The sequence below is a fragment of the Rissa tridactyla genome, chromosome 1 (genome assembly GCF_028500815.1).
Source record: "Rissa tridactyla isolate bRisTri1 chromosome 1, bRisTri1.patW.cur.20221130, whole genome shotgun sequence".
In the NCBI taxonomy this organism is placed as follows: domain Eukaryota; kingdom Metazoa; phylum Chordata; class Aves; order Charadriiformes; family Laridae; genus Rissa; species Rissa tridactyla.
This window is the reverse complement of record NC_071466.1, coordinates 28,940,578-28,964,578: the sequence shown is the minus strand read 5'-3', so window position 1 is coordinate 28,964,578 and position 24,001 is coordinate 28,940,578. Positions and strand designations below refer to the sequence as shown.

Below are 24,001 nucleotides of genomic sequence, written 5' to 3'. Positions count from 1 at the left end.
ATAGAAATGCCTTCTATATATTATATAACACATCTGTGTCTGCGTGTGTGTTTGTGAAAATATGTTAATATGTGCATATATTTATATAGCTGACTTAATAGTATAAAAGATAAATATTAGCATTATTTTGAGTTTTATAACTCTGTTTATGTACAAAGATAGCTAATATGCGGTACTTAGTTCTCAATTTGTCCTCATACTGGTATGATCGTATATGCCTGTTTTCTTTGGTCATAAGAAGTAACACACCTCAAAGATCTCAAGCAGTATTTGTTATATGCACCAATTAAAACTGTAATATGAAAACTAAGTTCCTAAAGACGTGTTTGTGGTCAGCTGGACTGGGAGGAAGTTTGAAGCCATGTGTATTTTACGTACGTCAACTGTGGCTACAGCTTCCTTCAATGAGGTCCAAATACATTGTGTTGACTCTTTTGGGTTAGACTTACGTCTGCTTTGTTGATGTGGTCAGTAAAAGTTGTCTCTGACCATTCAGGGCAGAGACATCCTAAAAGTTCTCGTGCATGTGTCCAGACTTCAAGTTTGTCCACATTTGAAAGTATTTGTCCTCTTGGACAGACTACCATAATGAACGTGTTGGACATGCCTAGCAAAGCAGCTCCTTTGCTGATGTAGCAGAGGATGATTCCTCAAACAAAATTAACTATACAGGCAAAGAAACTTTTCTGTTGATACATTAATACATCATTAAAAGTTCTGCCAACGTAACTATGTCAGTTGGGAAAAAATTCCCTTAAACCAACATAGCTTTGCCAGCAAAATTTTAATTGGAGAGCTAGCTTTTGTAACACCAAGAGAATTAACAAGTCCCTAAAAAACATTGCTTGCTGATGGGAGAGTAAGTAGGAGAAAGATCTTTCCCTGTTCTTAAACTCCTGTCATAGGCATTGACTACTGGTCTCTGTAGCAGACAGGGGTTGGGCTAGTGCCCCTCCGGTCTGGGTCACAATGGCCGCGTTACTGCTAAGCGAGTGCCAAAATATTTGCAAGGTCGAATTTCTCATACAGCTTTCCAATCGAAACAGTATTTTGTAGTTCCGTGACGGTGTTTATAAAGGATACTGCAGTAAAAACATAAAACCAGACTTTTACTAAATAGTCTTTTTTAAAATTTGGGGATAGATTTTTTTCCTTCAGTTCTCCAGTGGTGTTATCCTTTTTTTTTTTCTTTGGCCACAAAACAGTCCTCCGTGGCTGTACCCTCTGGGTGTTAGTGACTTGGCTAAAGTGACCGAGAGCCAAAACCAATTTTTTAAGAGGCTTCTGCGATTCTGAGAATTCCTTGTATGAACTGAGCATCGTTTAATTTGTGTTCTTGTCTGAAGTGTTAAAGCTTTGCCTGTATGTTGTCACTTTTGCGTTTGTACTTTTGCCATTGGTAAGACAGAGGAAAAGACTAATGATTATCTTCTGTTGAAGAAGGTATGAGGTCTCTGTCTTGGCAATGGGAATAAACTCCAGCTGGAGACTCAAAGGAATCAAGTAGGACGGCAAAAGAGAAAAGCTGCTCAGAAAGTTGGTGCAGCTCTCTGCCTCTTGCCGAGTCCCGGCTTGGCTGGGGACACCGGCACGGGGACGCTGCCTGCAGTCCGGCAAGGGCAAGGCAGCGGATGGGTCATTGCCCTACGTTTTGCTGATTTTAAAATTAAATTACAAATCCCAAGTGTCATTAAGAGTGGTGGGATTTCTTGGATGGTGTGGAAGAGAAGCCAAGTTTAGTCTGTGAGTTTTGCTTGGCTTCAAGATGAACCCGTGCCTCGGCCGTCACTTCCCATCCATTGTCTGTGTTGTCCTGGGATCATTGTCTGCAGTCGGGTTTCTCGTGGCAGGATTTCCACACCGACAAAATTGTTTCCGCTCGTGTTAGGAGGCAGCTCTCCCCATTTTCTCTAAATTACTTTTTTTGCCATTCGATTTTAGGGCAATATTTTGGATCTGCTTTTTAAGAAAACGTCGCTTTTGTGTATTTTATGTGCAGCATACAAGGAAACCAGTAGATGGCAATAGTAGACCAGTGTAGTTAAGCCAACAGAAAATTAACTCTAGGTACAAGGTTCTCATGGTTCTAAACAGGAAACGTCCTTTAAATAATTCTAAATAAGATGAAAGTGGCATTGTTTTAACAAAATGGAATAAATTATTAAATTCTACACTTGCAGGGGAGTCATCAAGAAAAATTTAAATTTGCAGTTAGCTCCTAGCTACCCTTGAAGTGGATGGTAACTGGAAATGTGTTGAACTGCTTTTCTGAATTTAGAATTAGAAACTGTCATCAGTATTGGAAATATATGCCACGCTCTTAGGGAAGCACAAAATGGCCTTTTCTCTTCATAGGGCAGAATGTGAAAGTCATCGCATCTAACGATTTTAAAGCAGGCAGAGTCTCCCTCAAGATATTTTGCCCTAAAAATGTATTTAACTCAGCTAAACGATGTCTCCACCGTCTGTTAGTGCAGCACAGAAGGGTTAGGGAAAACAAGACATTTTCTTTGTTCCTGTGCACATGATTCTGCTAATGATAAATTAAACTTAGAAGATCTGTATTCCTTAAGTAATATCACGAGCACACTTTCCTGGACACAATGTGAAGTTCATTTCCATTTTGACTTTAATTGGTGCAATTTTAAACCGAATAGTTTTGTACTGTTATCTTTTTGAGCATGAGGTGTAAGCTGAAATGATAAACAATGTTATTCATGGCTCTGAGTAGTCCGACTCTCCAAGGTTAACGCATTTTTAGAAATGAATTACCATGATTGATGTGGTATCAAAACCTGATTCTTTTCATCTTTACACATTCCATGATTATGAAGCAGTCTAATTTAAGCCTTGTGTAGTCTGTCTAGCCTGCTCCTTGTGATGGTTGCACTGCATTTTTTTTAAATTATTAAACCTCTCAGTTTAATTGCAAAAGATAATTTTCCATTACTGGTATGTGCAACTTAAAAGGGCACTTCTGTCTTTGGAGGTAACAAGATATTTGTCAGACTTTTAAATGAATGCATTATGCATTAAGTAACCTATTTCGCAAACTCCATTTTAGTTTGAATAAATTGGCTTCTAATTTAGCAAGACCGAATCTAGAGTTAGTGTCTTTTTCTTTTATTTCTTTGCCTTTTTTTTTTTTTTCGTTTTCGTTTTCGTCTCCGGTACGTAGCTTTAGGATGTTAGATAAGTGCCTTCTGAAAGTGAAAACAGTAAATATGCACTAAATAAGGAACAGCTTGCTCTGGAGTCTGAATTCTTTAGCCTAATGTCGATCCACTGAGTTGCCCCGTTTCTCTCTGCTCAGCTGGACCACGGGTTTACCATCAAGAGATCAGGGTCTTTGGACTACTACCAACAACCAGGAATGTATTGGATAAGGTATGAGATGGTGCAGCGCCAACAGTCAGTGTTTCCATGGCAACGTGCTGGCAGTCTCCATTAACCAGTTCCTTCAGTGGATAAACATGCTTTTTGATTTGTTATCCGGTCCATATGCTGCTTTATCAGTTTCGTTTTAATCTTGATTGAGATGCCACACCCCCTCATTCCCTTTCTTCACCCATCCCTCACACCCACATCGCCAGCTTTCTTTTCATCGCACATGCTCAGTATCAATTTCCCCTATAGTTAAAAGGACAGTGTATATAGAAAATCTACTAGATATGCTGAAGTACGCACCCTCCCCCTCCCTATTGCTTGTTAAGGCATCTGCTTCCCCTGCGCTCCTGTTTTGAAACACACGGAGCAGCAACAGGCTCTCAGCATATATTTTCCTCTTTTTCCATGCGAGATGTGGAGCTATATACTGTCATTTTAAACCCACTAAACACAATCCTTACCTTAGATTGAACAATGCATTTACATTACGCGGTCCGTAGCAACTCTCCCAAGTTCAATGAAATACAATGCATTGTACGTGCTGGTAAGCTTGTGTTTCTAACAATGCATTCTTTCTCTTTTCTTTTTAAAACCCTTCTGATACCTATTTATTTTGATTTGATTTACTTTTTTTTTAATATTGCATGAGTCTTTTGAATATATTTTTTCTTCATTGTGTAACTGTGCCAGGGTTGTCGTTAGCTGGCTCAACCTGTATGATGAAATGGGGCTCTGGGCGGGAGGGGGTTATTCTGGAGTGGGGGCAAGGAGGGATCCGGGTCTGATAGCCCACTCGAGGCCTGCGCACCTCCTCAATCAATCCAGAGCCCTGGAATTTCCATCAAGTGGTTATTTGCTGGCTTTTTTCCTTCTTATTCCTCACAAGACCTGCATTTTGATAGCTGGAGAGATTTTTTATAAGTTTCTTGCGAAACCTGCGTTTCCTAACACTGCAGTGATTGAAGCCTTTAAAAACTCGTCTGTGAGGTATTTGGGAAAACTCAGCAAATTAACCGCATTAGTGAAACAGCAGCGATGGTCACTGCAAGTGTTTCCAGTAAAGTAAAACTCCCACCCTGCATCATTTCACTGAATGCATGGATCGGGCTACGGCACGGTTTCCAACGAGCCTAGCAGGTCCCGGAGCGCACGCTGAGGGTCAAGTAGATTCTGATATGGATGTTCTGGGGAAAGAAAAAACAAAAATAATCCAATTTGTCAGGCAAAAAGTAGAAATGTAGTTCCCATCCATCAGCTGAACGCTGGCTAGCAAGAATTGAGAAACGCTTTCACTCCAAGCACTTGAGTGTGCAGCAGTACCCGTAATTCCAGCCTATTGCACTTGTGTCGGTGGCGATAAACCTGCGGCGACCTGGGAGGACATAGCAAAACCTGCTTGGTCTATTTTGTCACTTGGCATCGTGCTTCGCAGGTTCCAGCCCCGTAACACAGCCGAGAGACGGCAGCACAGCATCTGTGCTTTTTGGTTTTGAAGAAGAGGGGAATGAGGCTTTAGCTGAGTGTGGGTTTGATAGTATTAGAGGCATTTTTGCTTTTCTGATTGTGAAGGAAAGATGGCATTTTGCGTCAAGCAGGACTTTGTCAAATAGTTCCAAATTTAATGCCTCCTCTGTAAAACGGGGAAAAAGCTCACATGAGCTCTATTTATCTTCCAGGAGTTTAATTGCCATCCATGATCAACTTACATTCCTTCTCTGCTTTGCTATTTTTATTTTACCAAAACAAAAAAAAAAAAACCACCAAGCAAAAAATTTGCCTTTCCATTTGCTATACACAATGTTTGGATCTTTTAAAACCCCAGCCTCAGGGGGAGCAGACCACCAGAAACAGGAGCCTGTGATAAAAGCGAGCATCTCCTCTCAGATTGGCCTTGACTCAGTTTAACTGCATAGCCCAGATTTTGAAACAAACCATATGCATTTTGAGGAGGTAAGGGGGGGTGGGGGGCGGGGGGAGAAGGCTCTAATTCTGCAACTTGGAAAATAAATAAACGCTATAAAAAAAAAAAAAAAAGGCCATTTGACTAAAGCACTAGTAATGGCTGCCATCAGCATACAAAATGACACATCCCTGAATAATGGGCTGGAGCAGATGGGCGATAATCTCTTTTATTCATACATAAACTGCTCTGTTTTCCAGCTGGGGGCAGTAACAACAATGTTTATAATTAGTGCTTTCTAAACAGGGCACCTAGCGCGGAGAGGCAAATTGGGAGAGCGGGGCTCCTCGGCGTAGTTGCTTAATGAGGAAATGCTCCAACAGGGGGTATCTCTGAACAGGCACTGCCCTGTGTTTGGGCTTCTTTCATCTCCAAGAAACAAGCAACTGCTGGAGTGACCAACATTTTAGTCTAAATAAAACCCTTTCGATATAGCCAGTGTTTACTTTTTAGTAGCGCAAATGCAAAGCATATGAAAAGGTTCGTCAATTCCCATCTAGAAAACAGTTAATTTATCGCAGGCCCGTGAAAATTAACCTGAATTCACATGTACAGCGAAAAACGAAAACAGGTCCCAAGGAAAATGTAATGCTCCCTTTGTTAGTGTTAAAGTATTCATTTCTTCTCCGCTCCTTTGATCGTTTTCTTCCCTAGTTTCTAGCAGTCTTCTAAAATATCTTTTTAAATGGCACTATTTCCTCTTTCAATCAACCAGAAAACCTTTTCCTTTCTCTGCCTAAAAGACTTTCCCATTCAAAGTGCCTCAAAGTCCTAATTTTCTGAGCCCTCATTCTGCATCCTGTTTTATTCCCTTTCAGTATGATAAGTGCAAAAGTGACGTGACTTTTTTGAGATATTAAAATACAACAAACCTTATGTACAGTAATAGTTGTTATAGCAGGTATGAGATATAATGCCTGGAAAATTTTACAGTGTTCTTTGAACATAAGGAATGGAAAAAACCACAGGGGCCAAATCAGTAAAATCATTTGGACCCCAAACTGCTACGTGTTTTAAAAGCAGCCCACCTAATGCTGTCGGGACATCAGCCCTGCAATCAGAAGCGCAGAAAAGGCCAAAGGAGCGTCATTAGGGGATGAGACCTGGAGGTCTCAGTTAAAGCCCCACAATCTGCGCTGCCCCAAGGCTGGGGAAACGTTGTTGTTCTTGGTAGCCAGGAAAGTCAGCCTTGGTGCAAGTGGATAATGCCCGTGGTGCAGTCACATCTTCATTCACCCCAGATGACCAATGTCAACTCAAGTCGAAGACAACAGAGATCACCCATCTCTGAGCAGAGGTACTATGTTTGGGATTTCTTTTTTTTTCTCCAAAGTCAGCCCATTCTCTGATCAATCTCTTTGTAAAAGGATTAAAGCCAATGCATTCATCTTTCATAATTTCCCTTGTAGTGGAATTTAGCAACAGTGACCACAAAAAATCCAAATGGCACCTGCATTGTCCTTCTGAAATATCATAACTGATAGATTTACTTCTTATAAGAAACTTTTCTTTAAGATGTACTTAGCCGAGGCTTTTAACTGTTTGCGTGACTCCATTTTTTTTTGGCTTTCTTATATCTAAGCCAGAATATTAAAAAGTGAAAGTATTTCAGGACTTCCCTTTAACCCCAGACGTCACAGTGTCCCGTCCATAGCCTTCTTCAGCTGCGTTACCCGTTCCTCCTAAGAGCAGCACATTTTGAAGGCAATACTTTGCATAACTTACCAATGTTTTCTTCGCCCCTGAATTTCCTCACTGGTTCTGGTTTATGTCTGAATCTTAACATCATTTTAATCTCCTACTGACCAAATAGCCTGAATTTTCTGCCTTTTCTGGGCTGATTCAGAATGTCAAGGGAGCACCAGAGTGGGTGTATCTAACATAAAATATTAGTAGAAAATATTAGTATATGTAGTGTTATATATAAGATCAGTATAAACTGTTAGCCTGTTATTTTTTATGTATCCACAGACATTATATAAAAGCTAAAGAAGCAAAATAAAACACGGGAAATGTATGGGAAAGTCATTAATGGTCTTATCTATGTAATGACAATAGCAAGGAGACATTGGATGCCTAACGAAATCATCAGTCCAGTCAATACTGAATTCATAAAATACTGGATTTTAAAAATACAGTTCTCACAGTTTAAAAAAGTATCTGAATAGCTCATTTGAAAATCCATAGTTCCATCCTCTGTCTTGCCTTCCTAATTCCCATTACTCCACATCTGTCCAGTTACTTACACCTGTCCCAAGTGGACACGATACACTTTCAAGTCAAAAGTTACAGCCAGACATCTTGACAATGGGACAAGGAAGTTGGGAATCAGACTTGTTATCTGTAAAGTGCCATTTTTAATACCATAAAACCCTCTGTAAGCTGAATATTGGTAAAAACAGGCAAACATCTAAACTTATTTAAAATCTCTTCTCCTGCTCTTTGACTTAGAAAACCACAACCGATTTACAAAGTATAAATAAAATTCACCCATGCAAACAACTTGGCACGAAGTCTCTTCCACGTGTAATTGAAACCAGCTGAGGAATCCTGTCTTTCAAAAGGGGGGATGTCAAAGAGTAAACACAATCTTAAATATAGCAATAGGAATTCAGCAGTTATATGTGTAGAATACTTGTCTTTGTATTCACTCACCATTACGATACAAAGCATACATCAGATTGATTTGGTTTTCTTTCGTTTTTACTTTCCTTTTAGCTAAATTTCATGCCCGAAGTTACATGGTGCGCTAAAGGACTGGCCTTTTGTATTTGGAGGTCTAGGTTCAAATCCACTCGATTAATTTGTCCCCTCGATGTGGTCATTTGCACGTCTCCAAATCACCGTGTAACTTGACTTAGTTGTAGCTTGTGCCTGAGGGGCTAAAAATAACGTGTCTTTCACTCCTGGACTGAGGTGCATTGCAAAGTTTGAAGTACTCTCCAAAAAGTGTCTTGGATCATGGATCAATCACACACACATATATATATATATATTTTTATATATATATATAACCTGAGAAACCCATGGAAAAAATAAAAAAAGGTCAGACTGAAGGGCTGCCTGGCTCGTGCCATGAGCATTGTTTAATGCTCAGTTTTACAGTAGGGAACCTGCCGTTACATACCTCAACATATTGAGGTCACTAGCCAGAAGCTGAAGGAAATAGGATAAAATTGCCTAGGTGTGAACATTTAAATACGTGCATACATGTGCATGTATATAAAAGAATGCACTGAAAGAAAAATGCCAGTGTTTCAATACATATGGCCGTGTAATTCCACACAATAAACAAAGCATCATGAAAATTGCAAACAAATCGCAAATACGCTCCTGCAGAATGAAAGCGAGTGAAGGGAAGGGTTTCTTAGATTAATGCGTGAACAGCTGCATCCCCAGTTCAGTCTCCTGGCTGGTATGAATAATGGATGGGCTAAGAGGCAAAATGCACAATAATGTTCTTTTATTAATGAAAGGAATATATATCTATATTTGGTGGCCAGCAGTAAATTAAGACAAGTGAAAAGAAAAACAGTCACTGCTCACATTCATAAAATGCAGTTACTTCAGTCCAATAATTACTGACCTGACAGAAAATATCACCCCGCAGCTAACACAAGGTACATCCCACTGCAAGCCCAACATATATATCAAAGCAGTTGTAGGTTTTGAATGTCTGTTCAGAAGCACAGAGTTCAATGTTTTCCAAGAAAAAAGCATTTGCATGGCTCAGGAGTCCTGCAACATCAAGACACAGAAATCAGGAAGAAGACACTTCCTTTGGCAAAATCCTGGAAAAATGCTAACTGTATCTTAGTGTATAGGTGACGGAAACAATGATTTTAAAATAATGCTCCATTACTTCAAATTAAATGCGTTTCCAAAAATGGCTTGTTAACCATTTGGTACCGGGTGTCAGGATTACTAAATGTTGATGCAAAATACATTAGTGCTTAATGAAGTGCTTCAGACCCATCAGCACCGAACTATTAGAGGCAATCCACTTATCTGCTGCTGGATAAGAAGCTCTACATTTCCTCAGATGGATTGTAAGAGGACAGCCGCATATCTTAAATAAGAATGCTATCCTTACATTTTAGTTGCCATTACTATCATACAGTGCTCAAAGTTCTCACTCTCTCACCTCGAGCTGGGAAAAAAAATGTCAAAACGTGATAATGAAAATCTGGGATTTGCAGCCCTGTGAAGCATAAGTGCACTTCAGATCCTCTTATTATTTATTGAAAGAGTAGCTTAAAGTAGAAATGCCCTGGAAATCCATAATGGACTGGTTCATGCATCGGCGAACCACCCAGCTGAATAGTAGATGGAATAATAAATCTATTAAACCAAGGCAATGCGCATAAGAGGCCTTTGTTACAAAACCGTGATAATAATGAAAAAGCTGATTTTTGGAATACGCCCACGTGCACAAGGAAGTGAAACAGTAGGCGAAAACTGCACTTACAAAAACCACAAGCAGGCATTACTCAAATGTATTTTACCATCTCCCCAGCCTTCCAAAGTTTTAATCTATCGTATTTGGAAATTCTTTAGAGGTAAAAAATAACTGTGACCTCATTAAATGAAAACTAGCATTTGTGCAGAATGCCTGGCAGTGTAATAGACACTGGAAATGCAAAACGTCATTGTGACATCGGGCAGAATAAGCCCACTCTTGCAAGTTCTGTGGGGCTTGTGAGCGCTCGCTCTGTGGCCAGAGCTGACCCGTTTTGTGGTCGTGACGTATGAAACACTAAATGTTAGAATATGATCTAAGTATTTTTGCTTTCACTAGATAAATCCTCCCTTCTTTAGCTCTCTGTGACTTTATACATTTTTATTCGATAAGCTCTTTGGGTGAGAAAGGCTCTGAATGTCTCTCAGCCCAGGAGAGTAACCACAATAATGCCCCTGAGTCTACAAGCATGCCTTTATAAAGACCAATTAGATCAAATTCAAGGGGGACCTGGGATAAAAATGTAAAGAAAAAGATAGCCTTGAAATATCCCAGGAAGTTTTTGAAGGGTTAGGAAGCCAGAAATATTTGGGCTTACAAACTGCAGCATGAGGTGCTGAACTAGGTGGGACGATCCTTAACATTTTTGATTAAGAAGGAAGTGCCTTTATGTATATTTAAACAAAAGCCCCCAAAGCTTTCCCAAAAATAGTAGAAAAGTAGTATCTCGGGGCTTATTTTTTTAAAGGCATCTTTAAAATGATGTCCTGTTATTTAATTATCTAGCTAGTTTTGCAGTTTCGTATTTTTGTCCTTTAAAAAAAACAATATCCGAGATTAAATTTCAAAAAGAATAAGAATCTTTTATTCAAGAGCATTCACTTCTGTGTAACTTATCTAATTTTAAATACCTTCGGTTTTTACATAGACATTTACCATTCTCATGTAGCAGATTTTAAAAATAAATTTTTAACTTAATACAACTATTTTTATTTATTGGGCCAGAAACGTTTAACTTTCTCAAAGGAGAGTATCTATTACCACAGGATGATGTGATGTGGTTTAAACTTTAAATAAATGCTTATTTCCTGTAAGCATAAAAAATACTTTAAATGGAAATCTGTATTTTATAGAATGGTAATATATGCCATTCTTTTCAATTTTCACACAGAATTACATACTGTATGCAGTATATTCACTGTGTGTAAAAGATCGAGGTAGTCTTCTGTTTCACATTAAAAAATAATCAAAAACTGAATTGGTTCAGGGCTAAGAAACGTAGAAGGCATTGCAAATACTAATTAGAGCTCTTAACTGAAAGTTTAGCAGTAAACAAATTCTCAGCAGATGAGAAGTGCTGGATTTTGTAGCAATTATTATTTAAAATACAGGGATGGATTTATCGAAGTTAATTATTTTACCCCTTTAAGGTGGTTCTGTGAAGGTTCTAGACACAAAAATAATAGTTCAGCAATTTAGCCTAACTAAATCCATTTGCTATAGCAGCTCTGTACTCTTGTCCATCTTTCTGTCTCTATTACATCATTATTGAATGCTGATTACATTATTTTAGAGCAGGGATTACTATAATACTATTCTGCACTGGTATGATGGATTTAGTTTTCATTTTGTTCTCAAAAATATGTTGGCTATAAATACATCTCTGCTCTCCTACGAGGCTCACACTATAACTGGTAAATTTTCTAGAGAAATCAGTCATTTATATCTCAAGAGAAAACAATAAATCCTTTGAAACAGAATAACCTTTTAGCTGCATTCTTTTAAATTGAGATTTTCATACTAGGGACAAATTTTACAAGCCTTAGCAGTTAAACCTTTTCAGTTCTCAAAGTTGTCTTTGCCTCCAGTGCCTTGATCAGATATTTATTTGCATTTTGTATGTCACCTTACTAGCCACCTGCCTTTTCCCTTTTTGCTTTTTCCAAAAAAAAAAACGGGCCATGTTTTAAGAAGGCAGCCCTGCTTCAGAGGCAGTTAAATATGTGTCAAAGTGCTCTTGCTGAATCAAGGCCATCCTGTTGAACTTGTAATTTTACAACCGTTTCGGGGACTGCAGTCTAATACACTGTAATCAAGAAAACGGCAAAATCCAGTCCCATGCTTGAAATCATTGGCCAGAGTTGGGCTGCCCTTACCTGGATTGCAGTTTCCCCTTGTAAATGTGCCAGACAAAGCAGAAGAAAGGATGTGGCTAGAAGTCATAGCCATCTTATTAAGACTTGCATTCTCAAGAGTGACAGAACCTGATCAAAATATAAAGCCTACCAAGTAAACGTTCTTCTTCCCCCTTTTCTAAATACTCTAGATAGACCTAGATAAAATTTGTGGAGTACTGAATTCGATAGACCTTGGTTAACAGGAGGAGACAGGGTGGTCAGGCCAGACGGGTCTTTCCGTCAGAGCTCTTCAGCGTTCTCCCTAAGAACATCCATTGAGAGGCATGAGGAGGTGTCAAAGAGCTGGGCTACCTCCCTTCGGTGTTTGTTTTTCTTTCTTGTCTGACTTCATCACAATCCATCTTTGTTAGCCGATTGCACTGATTTGAACATGGGTGAGTGTGTATCAGCCTTCATTAGGTCAAATCAAAGACAAGTGTACATCTCTGCCTTGCCTGTAGAAACAGATTTATACTTTGAGAAGGGTGGGGGGAAGGTCAGTTGGTATTTGGCTTGAAATTTGAATCTATTAAAGGATGAAATTAATAGCATCCAGAAGTAGAACATATGGCATCCATATATATGGTACTGTATCTGCTTGATGATGTCACGCTACCTCTTAAGGTTTGGGAAATGCACTTTTTAAAGCATTTAGCTATGTTGTGGGCTCAACCTTTCAGACCTGACTGAGACAGAACAGGTTTAATTTGGTCTGAACATTTATTATCCCTGGTATTTGCAGGCCACGTAAAAACTCATGGTTTTCATTAGCTTTGCATTTCACACACAGCCTAATTTCATTTATTCTTATTTTATGCCCCTGCCAGACCACCGCTCTTGATAAGGAGAGGCAGGTTTTCCGACGAAGACGCAACCAGGATGTGAGGGGACGTTATAAGGCACAGCAAGCTCCACCTGAACTCAACTCCGAATCGGAAGACTATTCACCAAGTTCATCCGAGACTGTTCGCTCACCTAACTCACCCTTTTAATAAAACACTTTTACTCAAAAGTCTTGGCTTTAACCCTTTGAGACCCTGAAAATCCTTCAGACCTGTGTGAAGTGATTACAGCTGATCTATCCAGCGGTAAACGCTGGGATGGTGGAACGCAAAAGGGTGCTCACAGAATCTTTGTAAGAATAATTTCCTAATTGATTGAAATACTTGTTCTCTGTTTAGATTGCAACTTGCTGCTAATATGATCCTCAAAGGGTTAAGGCTATTTTGCTTTTTTATTTAAAGATAGAAGCAGTGAATGTTTTCATCAGTGAAGCTAGGAACTGCAGTATGTAATTTTAGCACATGTTAACCCTCTGAGTAAACGATCAGCTTAAATCTTGACAACCCACATTAGGGCTTTATTCTGGCTTTTTTGCTTTTATACGCACATATCTTTTATACTACCCTAAAGTTCCTTGCCTGTTTCTGGCCAAAACAGTATCAAACGCACTATTGCTTAGGGGTTACAAATGTAGGCTTTAAAAGTGAAAATAAAATTAAACAAACAGTATCTTCTACAGCATCTTGTTCTAAACCTGCATCATGCTTCCATAGGGAGTGACTGTTGTTGGAGGATATTATGCAGGCTACATGGGAAATTCAGTTTAGGGCAGCCTCACAGTTTACAGAAGTTGACATGATGATGGCCACAAAAGGTTGCTTCCATATCGTTTGCTGCTAATGACAATGCAGAGTCTTGAGAAATGGCTTGAGGACACGTTCTGTCATGTAATGGTACGTAATGATCGAGTTGAGAAGTTCCTGGTTCCTTTGCCTCACGTTCAGAAATGTACAGGCATCCTCTCAGCATGACCTGCTTATTCCAGGAGAGACATTTTTAAAGATTAACATTGATGAGAATTACCCTTAAAATAGCTAGAGTACTTCTAAATCGGGTAAAAATGCAAGGCATTTAATAGATGTGTAAAGCCTAAACTGAATTAGTGAAAGTTTTGTCTTAGAATGGAGAAACTAAAAATTATTCACCATTTCTATTTGTAATACTTAATAAAACGGGCATTTACACAGAGTATACATATTTCTGGTTTGTTAAAACCTCAACACAGCATTATAGCATTTTATTTAACCGTTACCATAAAGCTGGCTTCCACGGAAATACTACTTTTGCTTCAGATATGACAATTTGAAAGAAAAGATTATAAAATCATAAAATCACTCAGAATTTCACTTGAATGAAAAAGGCAACTTCCAAAGTCCTATTCTAAAGTAAAAAAAAAAACCACTATGAAATTTAGACTTTCTGTTATTACTTATGTAAAATTGAAGTTTTCCCCTCTCACGTTAAAATGTTTTCACGGTGTTTTTGAAAAGTTGCATGAATGTGGTTTCCTCTTTCTTTCTCCCCACTCTTTTTCTCTTTTTCTCTTCCTTTCATGTCATACGGCTAGAAATGTCAGTATGTTGCCCAAAAAGATATGCAGACTTTTCTAATCTCACTGGGAAGTATAAATAAGTTTTGGAGGAACGTGACAAGTTGCCCACAATGCCCTTTCCATTCTGAGTTGTGTTTGCTCTTGAACTGTCCCTATGAGCAGTTGTGGCAGCAAATGTGTACCTGCAGCTTGTTGGAGCTAGTGTAGTGCTCTTTTGCATTTCTAGTTGGGAGTATCAATTGAACCATATTTCAAGACATGTTGAAATTGTTTTGTTTCTCCATCCTTTGAACTCCATCTTTCATTGTCTCAGTCATGAAAATTTATATATTAAAAGCTCTGAAGATTTTAAATACAGGAATTTCATCTTACGGGTCTTCACGCAATTGGTACAAGGAATTTCATGCAGAATGCAGTTAATTTCACCCAATGCTAATAATCTAGAAGTGAGACATTTAGTCTGAACTAGATCTCCAGACTTCCTTGGTAATACAGAGAGATGAGCATTTCCAGGTTTGATTCGTCTCACCTGTCGTGGGCACACATTTCAGGCAGGACTCACGCTTTGATTCCCCTATTACTCTCACTCCGTTGACTGTAGAAGGAACTGCTGGTGGAAGCTCACATCAGACACCAGACTTCAGATTATGAGTTTAGTAAAATGAATCTCATCAGGAGACTCTGATCTCTGAATGTACATCCATGGGCAGAAGGCCTGTACAAGACCTCAGTTACTCTGTCTGGAACCTGAGTAACAACATCTTAACCCAAGTGAAGCAAAGAGGTGTCTTGCTGGAGAACTCCACAGTGGCAAGAGGTGAAGGGATAAAGGAACTGCCATACACAAACTCTCAGCTTTTAGGTTTTGGGAAAGGGCTGTGTCTGCGGCAGATCCTTGACCGTGCCCGTCCAGCCCTAGAGTCACTGCGGAGAGAAAACCTTTGGTAGATAGGGCACAGCCACTGCCATTGCGATGTTAATGGTTGTAGTTTGATAACATCTGGATAGGACAGGGATTACTTTTCCATAGGACCAAACCCTCAGCCAAGGTAAATCCCCCCTTGCCAGTTACCTACATCAATTTACAGTAGGTCAGAGTCCGGCACATGTTTTTCCAGCATTGCCCTTCCCACATCATATCACAGCCTTCCCTTTAGAAGAGATACAACTCAACCATGTAAATGCAAGACATACATTTGGTAATAAAAAGGTGTCCATAAATACCACATGCTCCTTGACTATTGGGGAAATTTGGCAGTCTTAAAGCAAAGACCAATGTTCATTCTTCTTATTTAGAGAGTGTAGTCAGGAGAAAAAAAAAATGCTTCACCTTATGCATGAGAAATAGTATTCAAAAACCCATCTGGGATTTTCCTATCACCTTTGCTTTGCTTTTCTTTGGAATACAGGGTTATCATTAAAATAAGATGTTTGGCTCCTTCATCTTACACCATCTTGTACTACTTAAAATGTATGTAAAAATAATCCTAGATCCTGAAATCCCTACTCATCCCCAACATCTTATATGTTTCTGATCTGTGGTTTATGTTTTATGAACATAGCTATAAAAATATTTATTTTAAGTTATTTTTGGATCTGTGAGAGATTGGGTTTCAAATTGCTGATAGCCTCTTTTTAGGCTTCAGGGAAAGGTATCCGAATATTTAAACTGTTTTAAAAGTGGTTTCCATGATGGTTTTAAATAGATCCATATATATATTTAAATATAACCATATATATGTATATATATGTATAGTTTCATGGAAATAATAATGGTTTGGGCTTGTTTGGCAGCGAGTGCCCCTTTTCTTGTCTAACCTCTGAATTCTGTGAAGACAGAATACATGGCCCTGAAAATACTTGAAACACCAGTGAAAAGAAGAACTCAAAGATAACAGACTATTTCTAATGTGATAATGTGGGAGAGCACGTAGCACACTGGTCATTTTACTGTAATACCTACCACTCCTCCTGACTTCTTTCTTCATTTCCCTTTTGAATCATTGGATCGTGTTGGTGCTAAATGTGACAACAATTTTTTTTTAATGCTTGTTACATGTACAAGGCCAACTTCCTCCCACCAAGCCGATGTTGTTCGCTGAGATGGATGGCAGTCGTGGTAGACACCATCTATCACCAAGGAGATGGAGAGGAGTGCTTCCAAAGGGTGATTCAGGTCATCTAATATTTGGTCTCTGGAGATGCCTGTCAGTCTGAGGAGAGTAGAACAGGGTCACTTCCAGCTTAATTCCTCTCAATTAAATGTAAGCGGGGATAACGTGGACTCCAATCTAAGTGCAATATTCTAGTGAGCTTACATGCAGTAAGCAAACTTTGATGTGAAAATGTAGTGCTGGTAGGTGATAGCAAAGGATTAGTTAAACGGTACTGAGCTGGGTGTTGTCTCACCTAGATGAATCCATCTAAGATTTAAGCATCTAATCTAGGGCAATCATCTAAGCTTCCCTTATAGTTGCTAGAGACTGGTTTCTCTAGTGGATAATTAAAATTCTAGGATGGCTGAATCGCTCGCTAGATGAGGTGCCTAGCCCAAATATATTTAGAAAATGATTTATTAAGTCATGACATATAAATTAATATTTCTGTAAGTTAACAATTTTCATAGCATTAATGTACAAAAAATCCAGAATACTATGGTTCTACTCAGAGGGTTAACAGAAAAGCACTAGGCATGCTGATTACATTGGTGTATCCAAACTGCTTTGCTTTTTTAGCCAGTGTTTGCTGATTTTTTCAGAAAATTCTTGAAAAATTTCAAGTTTGAAATAATTTAAGTGTTGTTGTTTAAGGAATTTCTATAACCAAATTAATTTTATTTTTAGCTTAACTTACCACAGGAATAATATGTATCATTGATGCAGTGTAAGTCTGTAGTTATCAATTTTATTAATTCCACAAGTGATTCCAGAAATCTCTCTTTTTTTAAGTACTTACTATAGAGCTTACAATGGTGGCATAGGTGACTGAGACTGTCTTTCTTATTGGTAAACAAACAATATTGTAATTTCAAGAAAGTCCTAAGAATCAGCTTTTCAGTTTGGTAGTGTACTAGTTAGGGGAAAGCTATCTCATGACATGCATTGTGTAAATCATCTTTGTAGATGAAGATTGTTCATATTAATGAACACATTCCTTTTCCTTGACATTGTAGCAGAAACTGTTTACTTGTTAATGAACAACCAATACATTAATTTGCTTCAGACTGTTAGAGGGGAAAGTGAGATTCCAGTCATTGACGATGTTATTGCTTTACAGTAGCCCTCATCTAATTTAAATGTGGTGCATACTACAATAAGCAAAGCCAAACCTGTGAATAAACTCCTGAAAAAAGCCTGGTGGGTCTTTATTCAGTTGGGTGCTCGCATACAGTAGCGTGTGACAGCAGGAAGGCTTTCAAGAATTGTCGAAATGAAAGCGATATATCCACAAATAAGAGCTAAATTGCAATCCTTTCCCTATGGGGCATATATGTTTAAAAAGGAAAAAAAAAAAAAAAAGAAAAGAAAAAAGAAGAAAAATTGGCTCAGAGGTTTTGCAGTGCTACTATATTACCACAGGGCAAGTACATTAAATCATTGTTATTTGCTAGCCTGGGGTATATGTTAGAAAATGGCATCTTTTTTATTTAGTTTAGATTGTGGGCAGGGAGAGCTTTCCTAATGTTATTGCAGTGCTGCCATGGTTAAGGCTGTGTTAGTATTTCCATTATAAACTCTTCAGTCTCAAAGGTTTTTAATTTGATCGTAAAAATTTGCTGCAGGCAGAAACTTGGCACACAATTTTTCAGCTCAGAGTGATTCTTTCCCTAAAATATGAGGGAAATCAGCTTGACCTCTTCGACATTTATTTTCTAAGTGTACACAAACATTCCCACACACAGACACAAAGGCAGTTTTTATGCAGCTCATTTTGGACGTGTTGCACTTTCCAGCGTATCTCGCAGGTCTGAGCTACAAAGGTGACAGCTCAGAACTTTTGGGCATTTTGAAAACCAGGGAGAAAACGCGGTGATCAAGAGCAAGAAATGTTCCACACGTGAGGGAGTTTTCTTTCGACGTGACAAGCATTTTAAAGTTGGCGCTGTAACGGGTGCATATGTACGCCCTGCTGAGTGCTGGTGTGATTCCTAAACCCATTAGCTTAAGTCATTCCACGGAGCAAACGCTAAATGTGAATGCGCTGGATTTCCCTGTAAGCCTGGGAGAAGGCAGCATTCCGTTCTGCCTTGTGTTGGAGGGTGGCACCATGGACAAAGCTGACGTTACACCAGCCAAAGGGGCCCACAAAGAGAAGAATCAAAGGAACGTGTTTTCTCTTCAGGGGAAAAAAAAATTGTCTGAATAAGACAGGATTGAAAGCTCACACTGAATAAGAGAGGTATTAAAAAGCATAAGTATGGAATCATTTGAAAACTATAGAAGTGCAAGGGAGCCACACAGCATAATGAATCCATGCGCGGAGCCAATCAGCTACTAATCTGGAGCAAATTTACAGCTACAAACAGGCATAATTAATACACAAATCAAACACACCCGGCGGCAGATGGAATTGAAATCCTAGTTCTTTTAGCAAACATAATGCAGACCTCTTCCTCATATATTCACTAAATGAGACCGTGTGTAGCTGTTTGAAGTAGTGTTACATGCAGGCTAGTGGGGAAATTAGGTGTTTAAAAAATGACTGTAAATTAATTTTTTTTAATAGCGATTTCACAGTATGCTTCTACCTGAATGGATCCTTTCGGGAAATGACAGCTTTCAAAAAGTGATGTCTATCCATTTTATACTTGTATGCGTATATACTTAGATAACCCATACCAAATAGCTTCAGTAAGAATTGAGTTGCAATGTTGAGGCTTCGTATTACCTGCAGTTTTCTGTAGCAGGGGCCAGAGAAGGGAACAAAGCATCCATGAAAGAAAGAGTTCATGGAATATCACACCTGTGATGGGGACACCTTCCTAATCCTTCCTAGAGATTGACTTGAGTCATGAACCACAGCACGCAGTCATTTCCAAAAGGGTTCACCCTACCTAAGTGGGTGGGGACGCTTGGACAGAGTTGTGACATTTTCTTGGCATTCACCTGCAGTGGATTTGACATTTTGTCAAGCCATGAGTAAATATCAGTTTGGGAAGATAACTGTTCATGCTAAATGACAGAGCTAGGAAAAAAGCATATAGGTAAAAATTAGCCACGACAAATGTAACCTGGCATTTGGAAGATGGTTTCCAATCAACTGATCAAACAGATTTTTGAGAGTTTTTTCAAATGGGACCATTGGAGTCAAGAAACTCCAGTTGATTTTCAGGTGGAACTTGATCTGTTGATGAGAAGCTTTCTTCTTGAGGTGTTTCTGCTATGTCCTCATAGAATCATAGGGTTGGAAGGGACCTCTGGAGATATCTAGTCCAGCGCCCCTGCCAGAGCAGGGTCACCCAGAGCAGGTTGCACAGGAATGCGTCCAGGTGGGTTTGGAATGTGTCCAGAGATGGAGACTCCACCACCTCTCTGGGCAGCCTGTTCCAGTGCTCTGCCACCCTCAAAGGAAAGAAGTTCCTCCTCATGTTTAGGTGGACCTTCCTCTGTTCAAGTTTGTGCCCATTACCTCTTGTCCTATCGCTGGGCACCACTGAAAAGAGCCTGGCCCCATCCTCCTGACACGCACCCTTTAAGTGTTGATAATGTCCTCCCTCAGCCGTCTTTTTTCCAGACTGAAGAGACCCAAATCTCTCAGTCTTTCTTCATAAGAGAGATGCTTCAGTCCCCTAATCATCTTGGTAGCTCTCTGCTGCAGCGTCTCCAGCAGTTCCCTGTGCCTCTTGAACCGGGGAGCCCAGAACTGGACACAGTACTCCAGGTGTGGCCTCACCAAGGCAGAGTAGAGGGGGAGGATGACCTCCCTCGACCTGCTGGCCACACTCTTCTTGATGCACCCCAGGATGCCGCTGGCCTTTTTGGCCACAAGGGCACATTGCTGGCTCATGGTCATCCTGTTGTCCACCAGGACTCCCAGGTCTCTTTCCACAGAGCTGCTCTCCAGCAGGTCAGCCCCCAACCTGTACTGCTGCATGGGGTTATTCCTCCCCAGGTGCAGCACCCTACACTTGCCCTTACTGAATTTCATAAGGTTCCTCTTTGCCCAACTCATATGTGTTTTCTGTCTTAGGAAGACAATGGACTCAGAAACACAGAAGATACCTTGCATTTCTATGTTCCTAGCAGATTTTAAAGCTAGTGATGAGTTATTCATACACATCTAATTTTAAGTGCCTGGAGGAAAAAAATAGTGATGAAAAAGAAGCCTAGCTTACTTGTCTAGAGTTACTCTGAAGAAGAGCTGACATTACTACTACAACTGTTACTGCTACGATTACCACCACCATTGCCATTCAGGGGTACTTTTTTTACCTACACATGTCCATTAGGTGCCTGGAATGCTTCCATATCTGCTAAGAAGACCAGAAGGGTCTTATATGAATAACAGCATCTATAAATTTATTTTTTTTTCAAACACAATGCCCACAGCTATTGAAGTTGGGTTCCATAATATGGTGAGAGTTTGAGAACTGGTAAGAGAGAAATTGGTAAATTGAGAGAGAGGGGTATTTGCAAGGTATAAATGCAATGGATCGTATGTCCAAGGGAATTCCTGGTGCTGTATCTTGCAAAGGAGAACGATAGATTTTTTTCTCTTCAACAAATCCAAGCACATAGGAAAAAAGCAAGTAAGCCTTTAAGTTATGAACTTCTGACAATTTGGTGTTCATCATAAATTTTAACTAGGTGTAGTCTTTGTGAAATTACTCAGTGTAATAGGTAGTTAACATTTCAGGTGGGTAACATAAGATCTTGACAACTTTTGCCATTGATAGTTAAGGGGTGGGAGGAATCAAATTGACTGACTGATGCTAAAACTAGAAGTAGTTCAGGAGAGGTGTTTCCAGAGAGAGTTGATCTAAAAAAATGGAGGAGGAGGAGGACTCAAGTAATTCCCAGAGGCCACTTTATCACTTGGTATTTGTGTTAATCTTCAGTGTCTTATCTGAGGGGAAAAAAAAAATTACTCAAACTGGTCCAAGGTTAAAGACATAACCGCTATAACTTATTTTTTATTTTATTAAGGAATTAATAATAACCTTTTATATTCTGCCTGAAAGAAAATTGTTAAAGGATTAGTTGAGTGTGAAATTAAATAGCACTTTCCTCATGCATGCTAAAAAGCTATCTAAGGAAGTGGTGGCCTTTAAACAAGTTTCTAAATTATTTCAATTTATAAAAAAATTCATTTCTTTTGAAAAGTAAGAAATTTAGGAATTGCTATGTGGTTTGAATAGCATTTTCAAAGTACTAATTAAATAATTTCTAGGTGATACGTGTTCCTGCAAAAATTAGGAGGGAAGCCAAACGGCATTTTTCAAATCCTGCCATTTATGCTAATAGATGTAAATGAGCAGGAATGAGATCTGGTATTATCACCTTAACTTATGAGCTAAGTTTTTAAGTTGTTGCTCAATTTTATGTAAAATATTTGCTTAAAACGGTAATAAAAGAGTAGAAAATGACAAATCACTTAGTACTTCAGCTCTAGCCTGAACTTCTAACAAGCTCATGTTTCTTGGGCAGAGGAGCATTACAGTATATTTCAATTCATTCATCACAAGCAAGCCGCTAAGGAGTTACATCCAGCTGCATTCCTGAGAAGCTGCGCGCAGGCTTTAAAAATCAGTCATGCAGCCACATCCTAGTTTTCCCACATAAACCTCTGCATCAAAGTGAGTCTTGATGAACATGATTATATAGAAAAACAAGAAGCAACTATTCAAAAATTCGCACTTCCTGTGTTAATTTCCCAGCACAGGAGGTGAGTTTGGATAAGCATATGGAAATCAAATATAGTTGTGGACTGACAGCCTTTGTATCTGCTGCCCTTAAACACCGTGCATACCAACTCTCACGAGAAATCCGAAGGCTGTTTTACAGTGCAAGCCTGCTAAACCCCACTAATGACTGGAAGTTTCACTGTAAATGGCTGGATTTTGGGTATTAGCAGGTGAATGAAAAAATATAATAAAAGACCAGAGGATAATGCATTGCATAGTGTACTTTTTCATTTGTTCTGACAATTGTTTTAGTTTTAATTTCATACTTCATACATTATCAGCAAGTGTGCTGGAGTGTAAAAGCTACAAATAAGGAGTCTGAGTAATATGAGATCCCACCAGGGCTCTTTGATTATTTTTGCTGAAAGGCAGAGAAAGTGCTATTTTATCTATGTTGATAATAGTGTGTATTTTATCCTACCCTCATTTACAAGTTAATAGTTGCTGTTTAACAGCTGGTTCATGGAACAATTCTTGATGCAGGAGATAGCTGCAAAACTAAAGAGTCTGTCAGAGGACGTCTGTCTGTCTAGAAGATGAATTTTTATGTTCACAGAGATTATTAACTGACAACAGGGTTATAGGCATGTGGTACTTTCCCTTTTGGACTTTGTCCTCCCAAAAAGTGTGTCCTCCATCTTACTGGCAGCACAAGTTTTTGGCACGCTGAAATGAAGACTAGTGATTAGTGAACACCATAAACCTTCATGAACCTTCAAACAAAACAGCCCCCTTCTTCTCTGTCCCCTTTCACACACCTCCAGCCCCTCCAGGCCACTTGTTTCTTTCTCCTTCCTACACTCCCCTTCTCTCAAGCGGTGCAAAAATTGTACATCATTGTGGTAAAACAGATCAGGGAAACGGCTCCAGGAGAATAAACATTTTTTCCCCTGCATTAATCACCTGGTTCTGTTTGTTGCTCCTATACACCAGCAGGCAAGGAAAAGGGGTATGAAAAAGTGACTGCTGCAGTGGGAAGATGGTACTATGTTCAACAGCAGTGGTGGCTTAAATTGTAAATGAAAGAAAAGGGTAAGGTCTAAAAAGTGCATATTGTGTCTGTTGAGATTAAGTTCTATATCGTTGTTCTTTATATCTGTTTTTTTCAAAGCATTTTTATTTTGAGTAAACTGAAAGAGTGGGGTGACACGAAAAAAAATTACAGTAACAAAAGAAGAAAGACTTGGAGGAAGTCGGGACACGATCACTTATGTTTAAACATCACATACGCTCAGTAAAACTGGGAATACACGGAGAGGAGGCATCATGTGTTGCCTTCAGATTACCTACATGCTTTAGGTTTTTCCAATGCTTTCTAAAGGACAAGAATGGAAGACACACGGACTCTACCTTGCAGTCACTTGCCCCAAGGTGATAAATGACATACAGCTTTATTATTTGTTGCCACTTTTAACCTTCAAGACAGGGAAAGGCTGGAAACCTTAAGCCTAGAGACTGCCCCCGTTGTGGCTTTTTGCTCTGCCCCAGAGCTGTGCTGGTTCAGCAGTGTTTTCCACTTGTCGTGGTGTAGGTAGAAAACTAAACCCTGGCCCACTGCATGCCAGCAGGTGGGCTTTGCACTGGCAGTCTCTGCTGGAAAATGCCAGCAGCCATGACATCTGCACTGTACGGTCATCAGCCGCTTCGGCCAGGTAAAAATTGATCATGCCTTAAATACCGTATAGTCTGGCTAAATGAAGGCCAGTGAAATCCTCTTTTC

At 39.3% G+C, this 24,001-nt stretch overlaps 1 protein-coding gene across 2 annotated transcripts in view; it reads left to right on the top strand.

Annotated features, from left to right (window-relative positions):
- The window catches only part of DCLK1 (doublecortin like kinase 1), a 247,369-nt gene extending 229,747 nt beyond the window's left edge, over nucleotides 1-17,622 (top strand). Inside the window, exons 16-17 of one of the 2 annotated variants that reach the window (XM_054187926.1) lie at nucleotides 3,314-3,387; nucleotides 12,811-12,980. In XM_054187926.1, coding sequence (XP_054043901.1) covers nucleotides 3,314-3,387; nucleotides 12,811-12,868 — 132 coding nt within the window. In that variant the 3' untranslated portion in view covers nucleotides 12,869-12,980. Of the gene's footprint in view, nucleotides 1-3,313; nucleotides 3,388-12,810 lie in introns of both variants that reach the window. The other variant, XM_054187925.1, reaches the window with a different exon arrangement.
- Nucleotides 17,623-24,001: the final 6,379 nt, after the last annotated feature.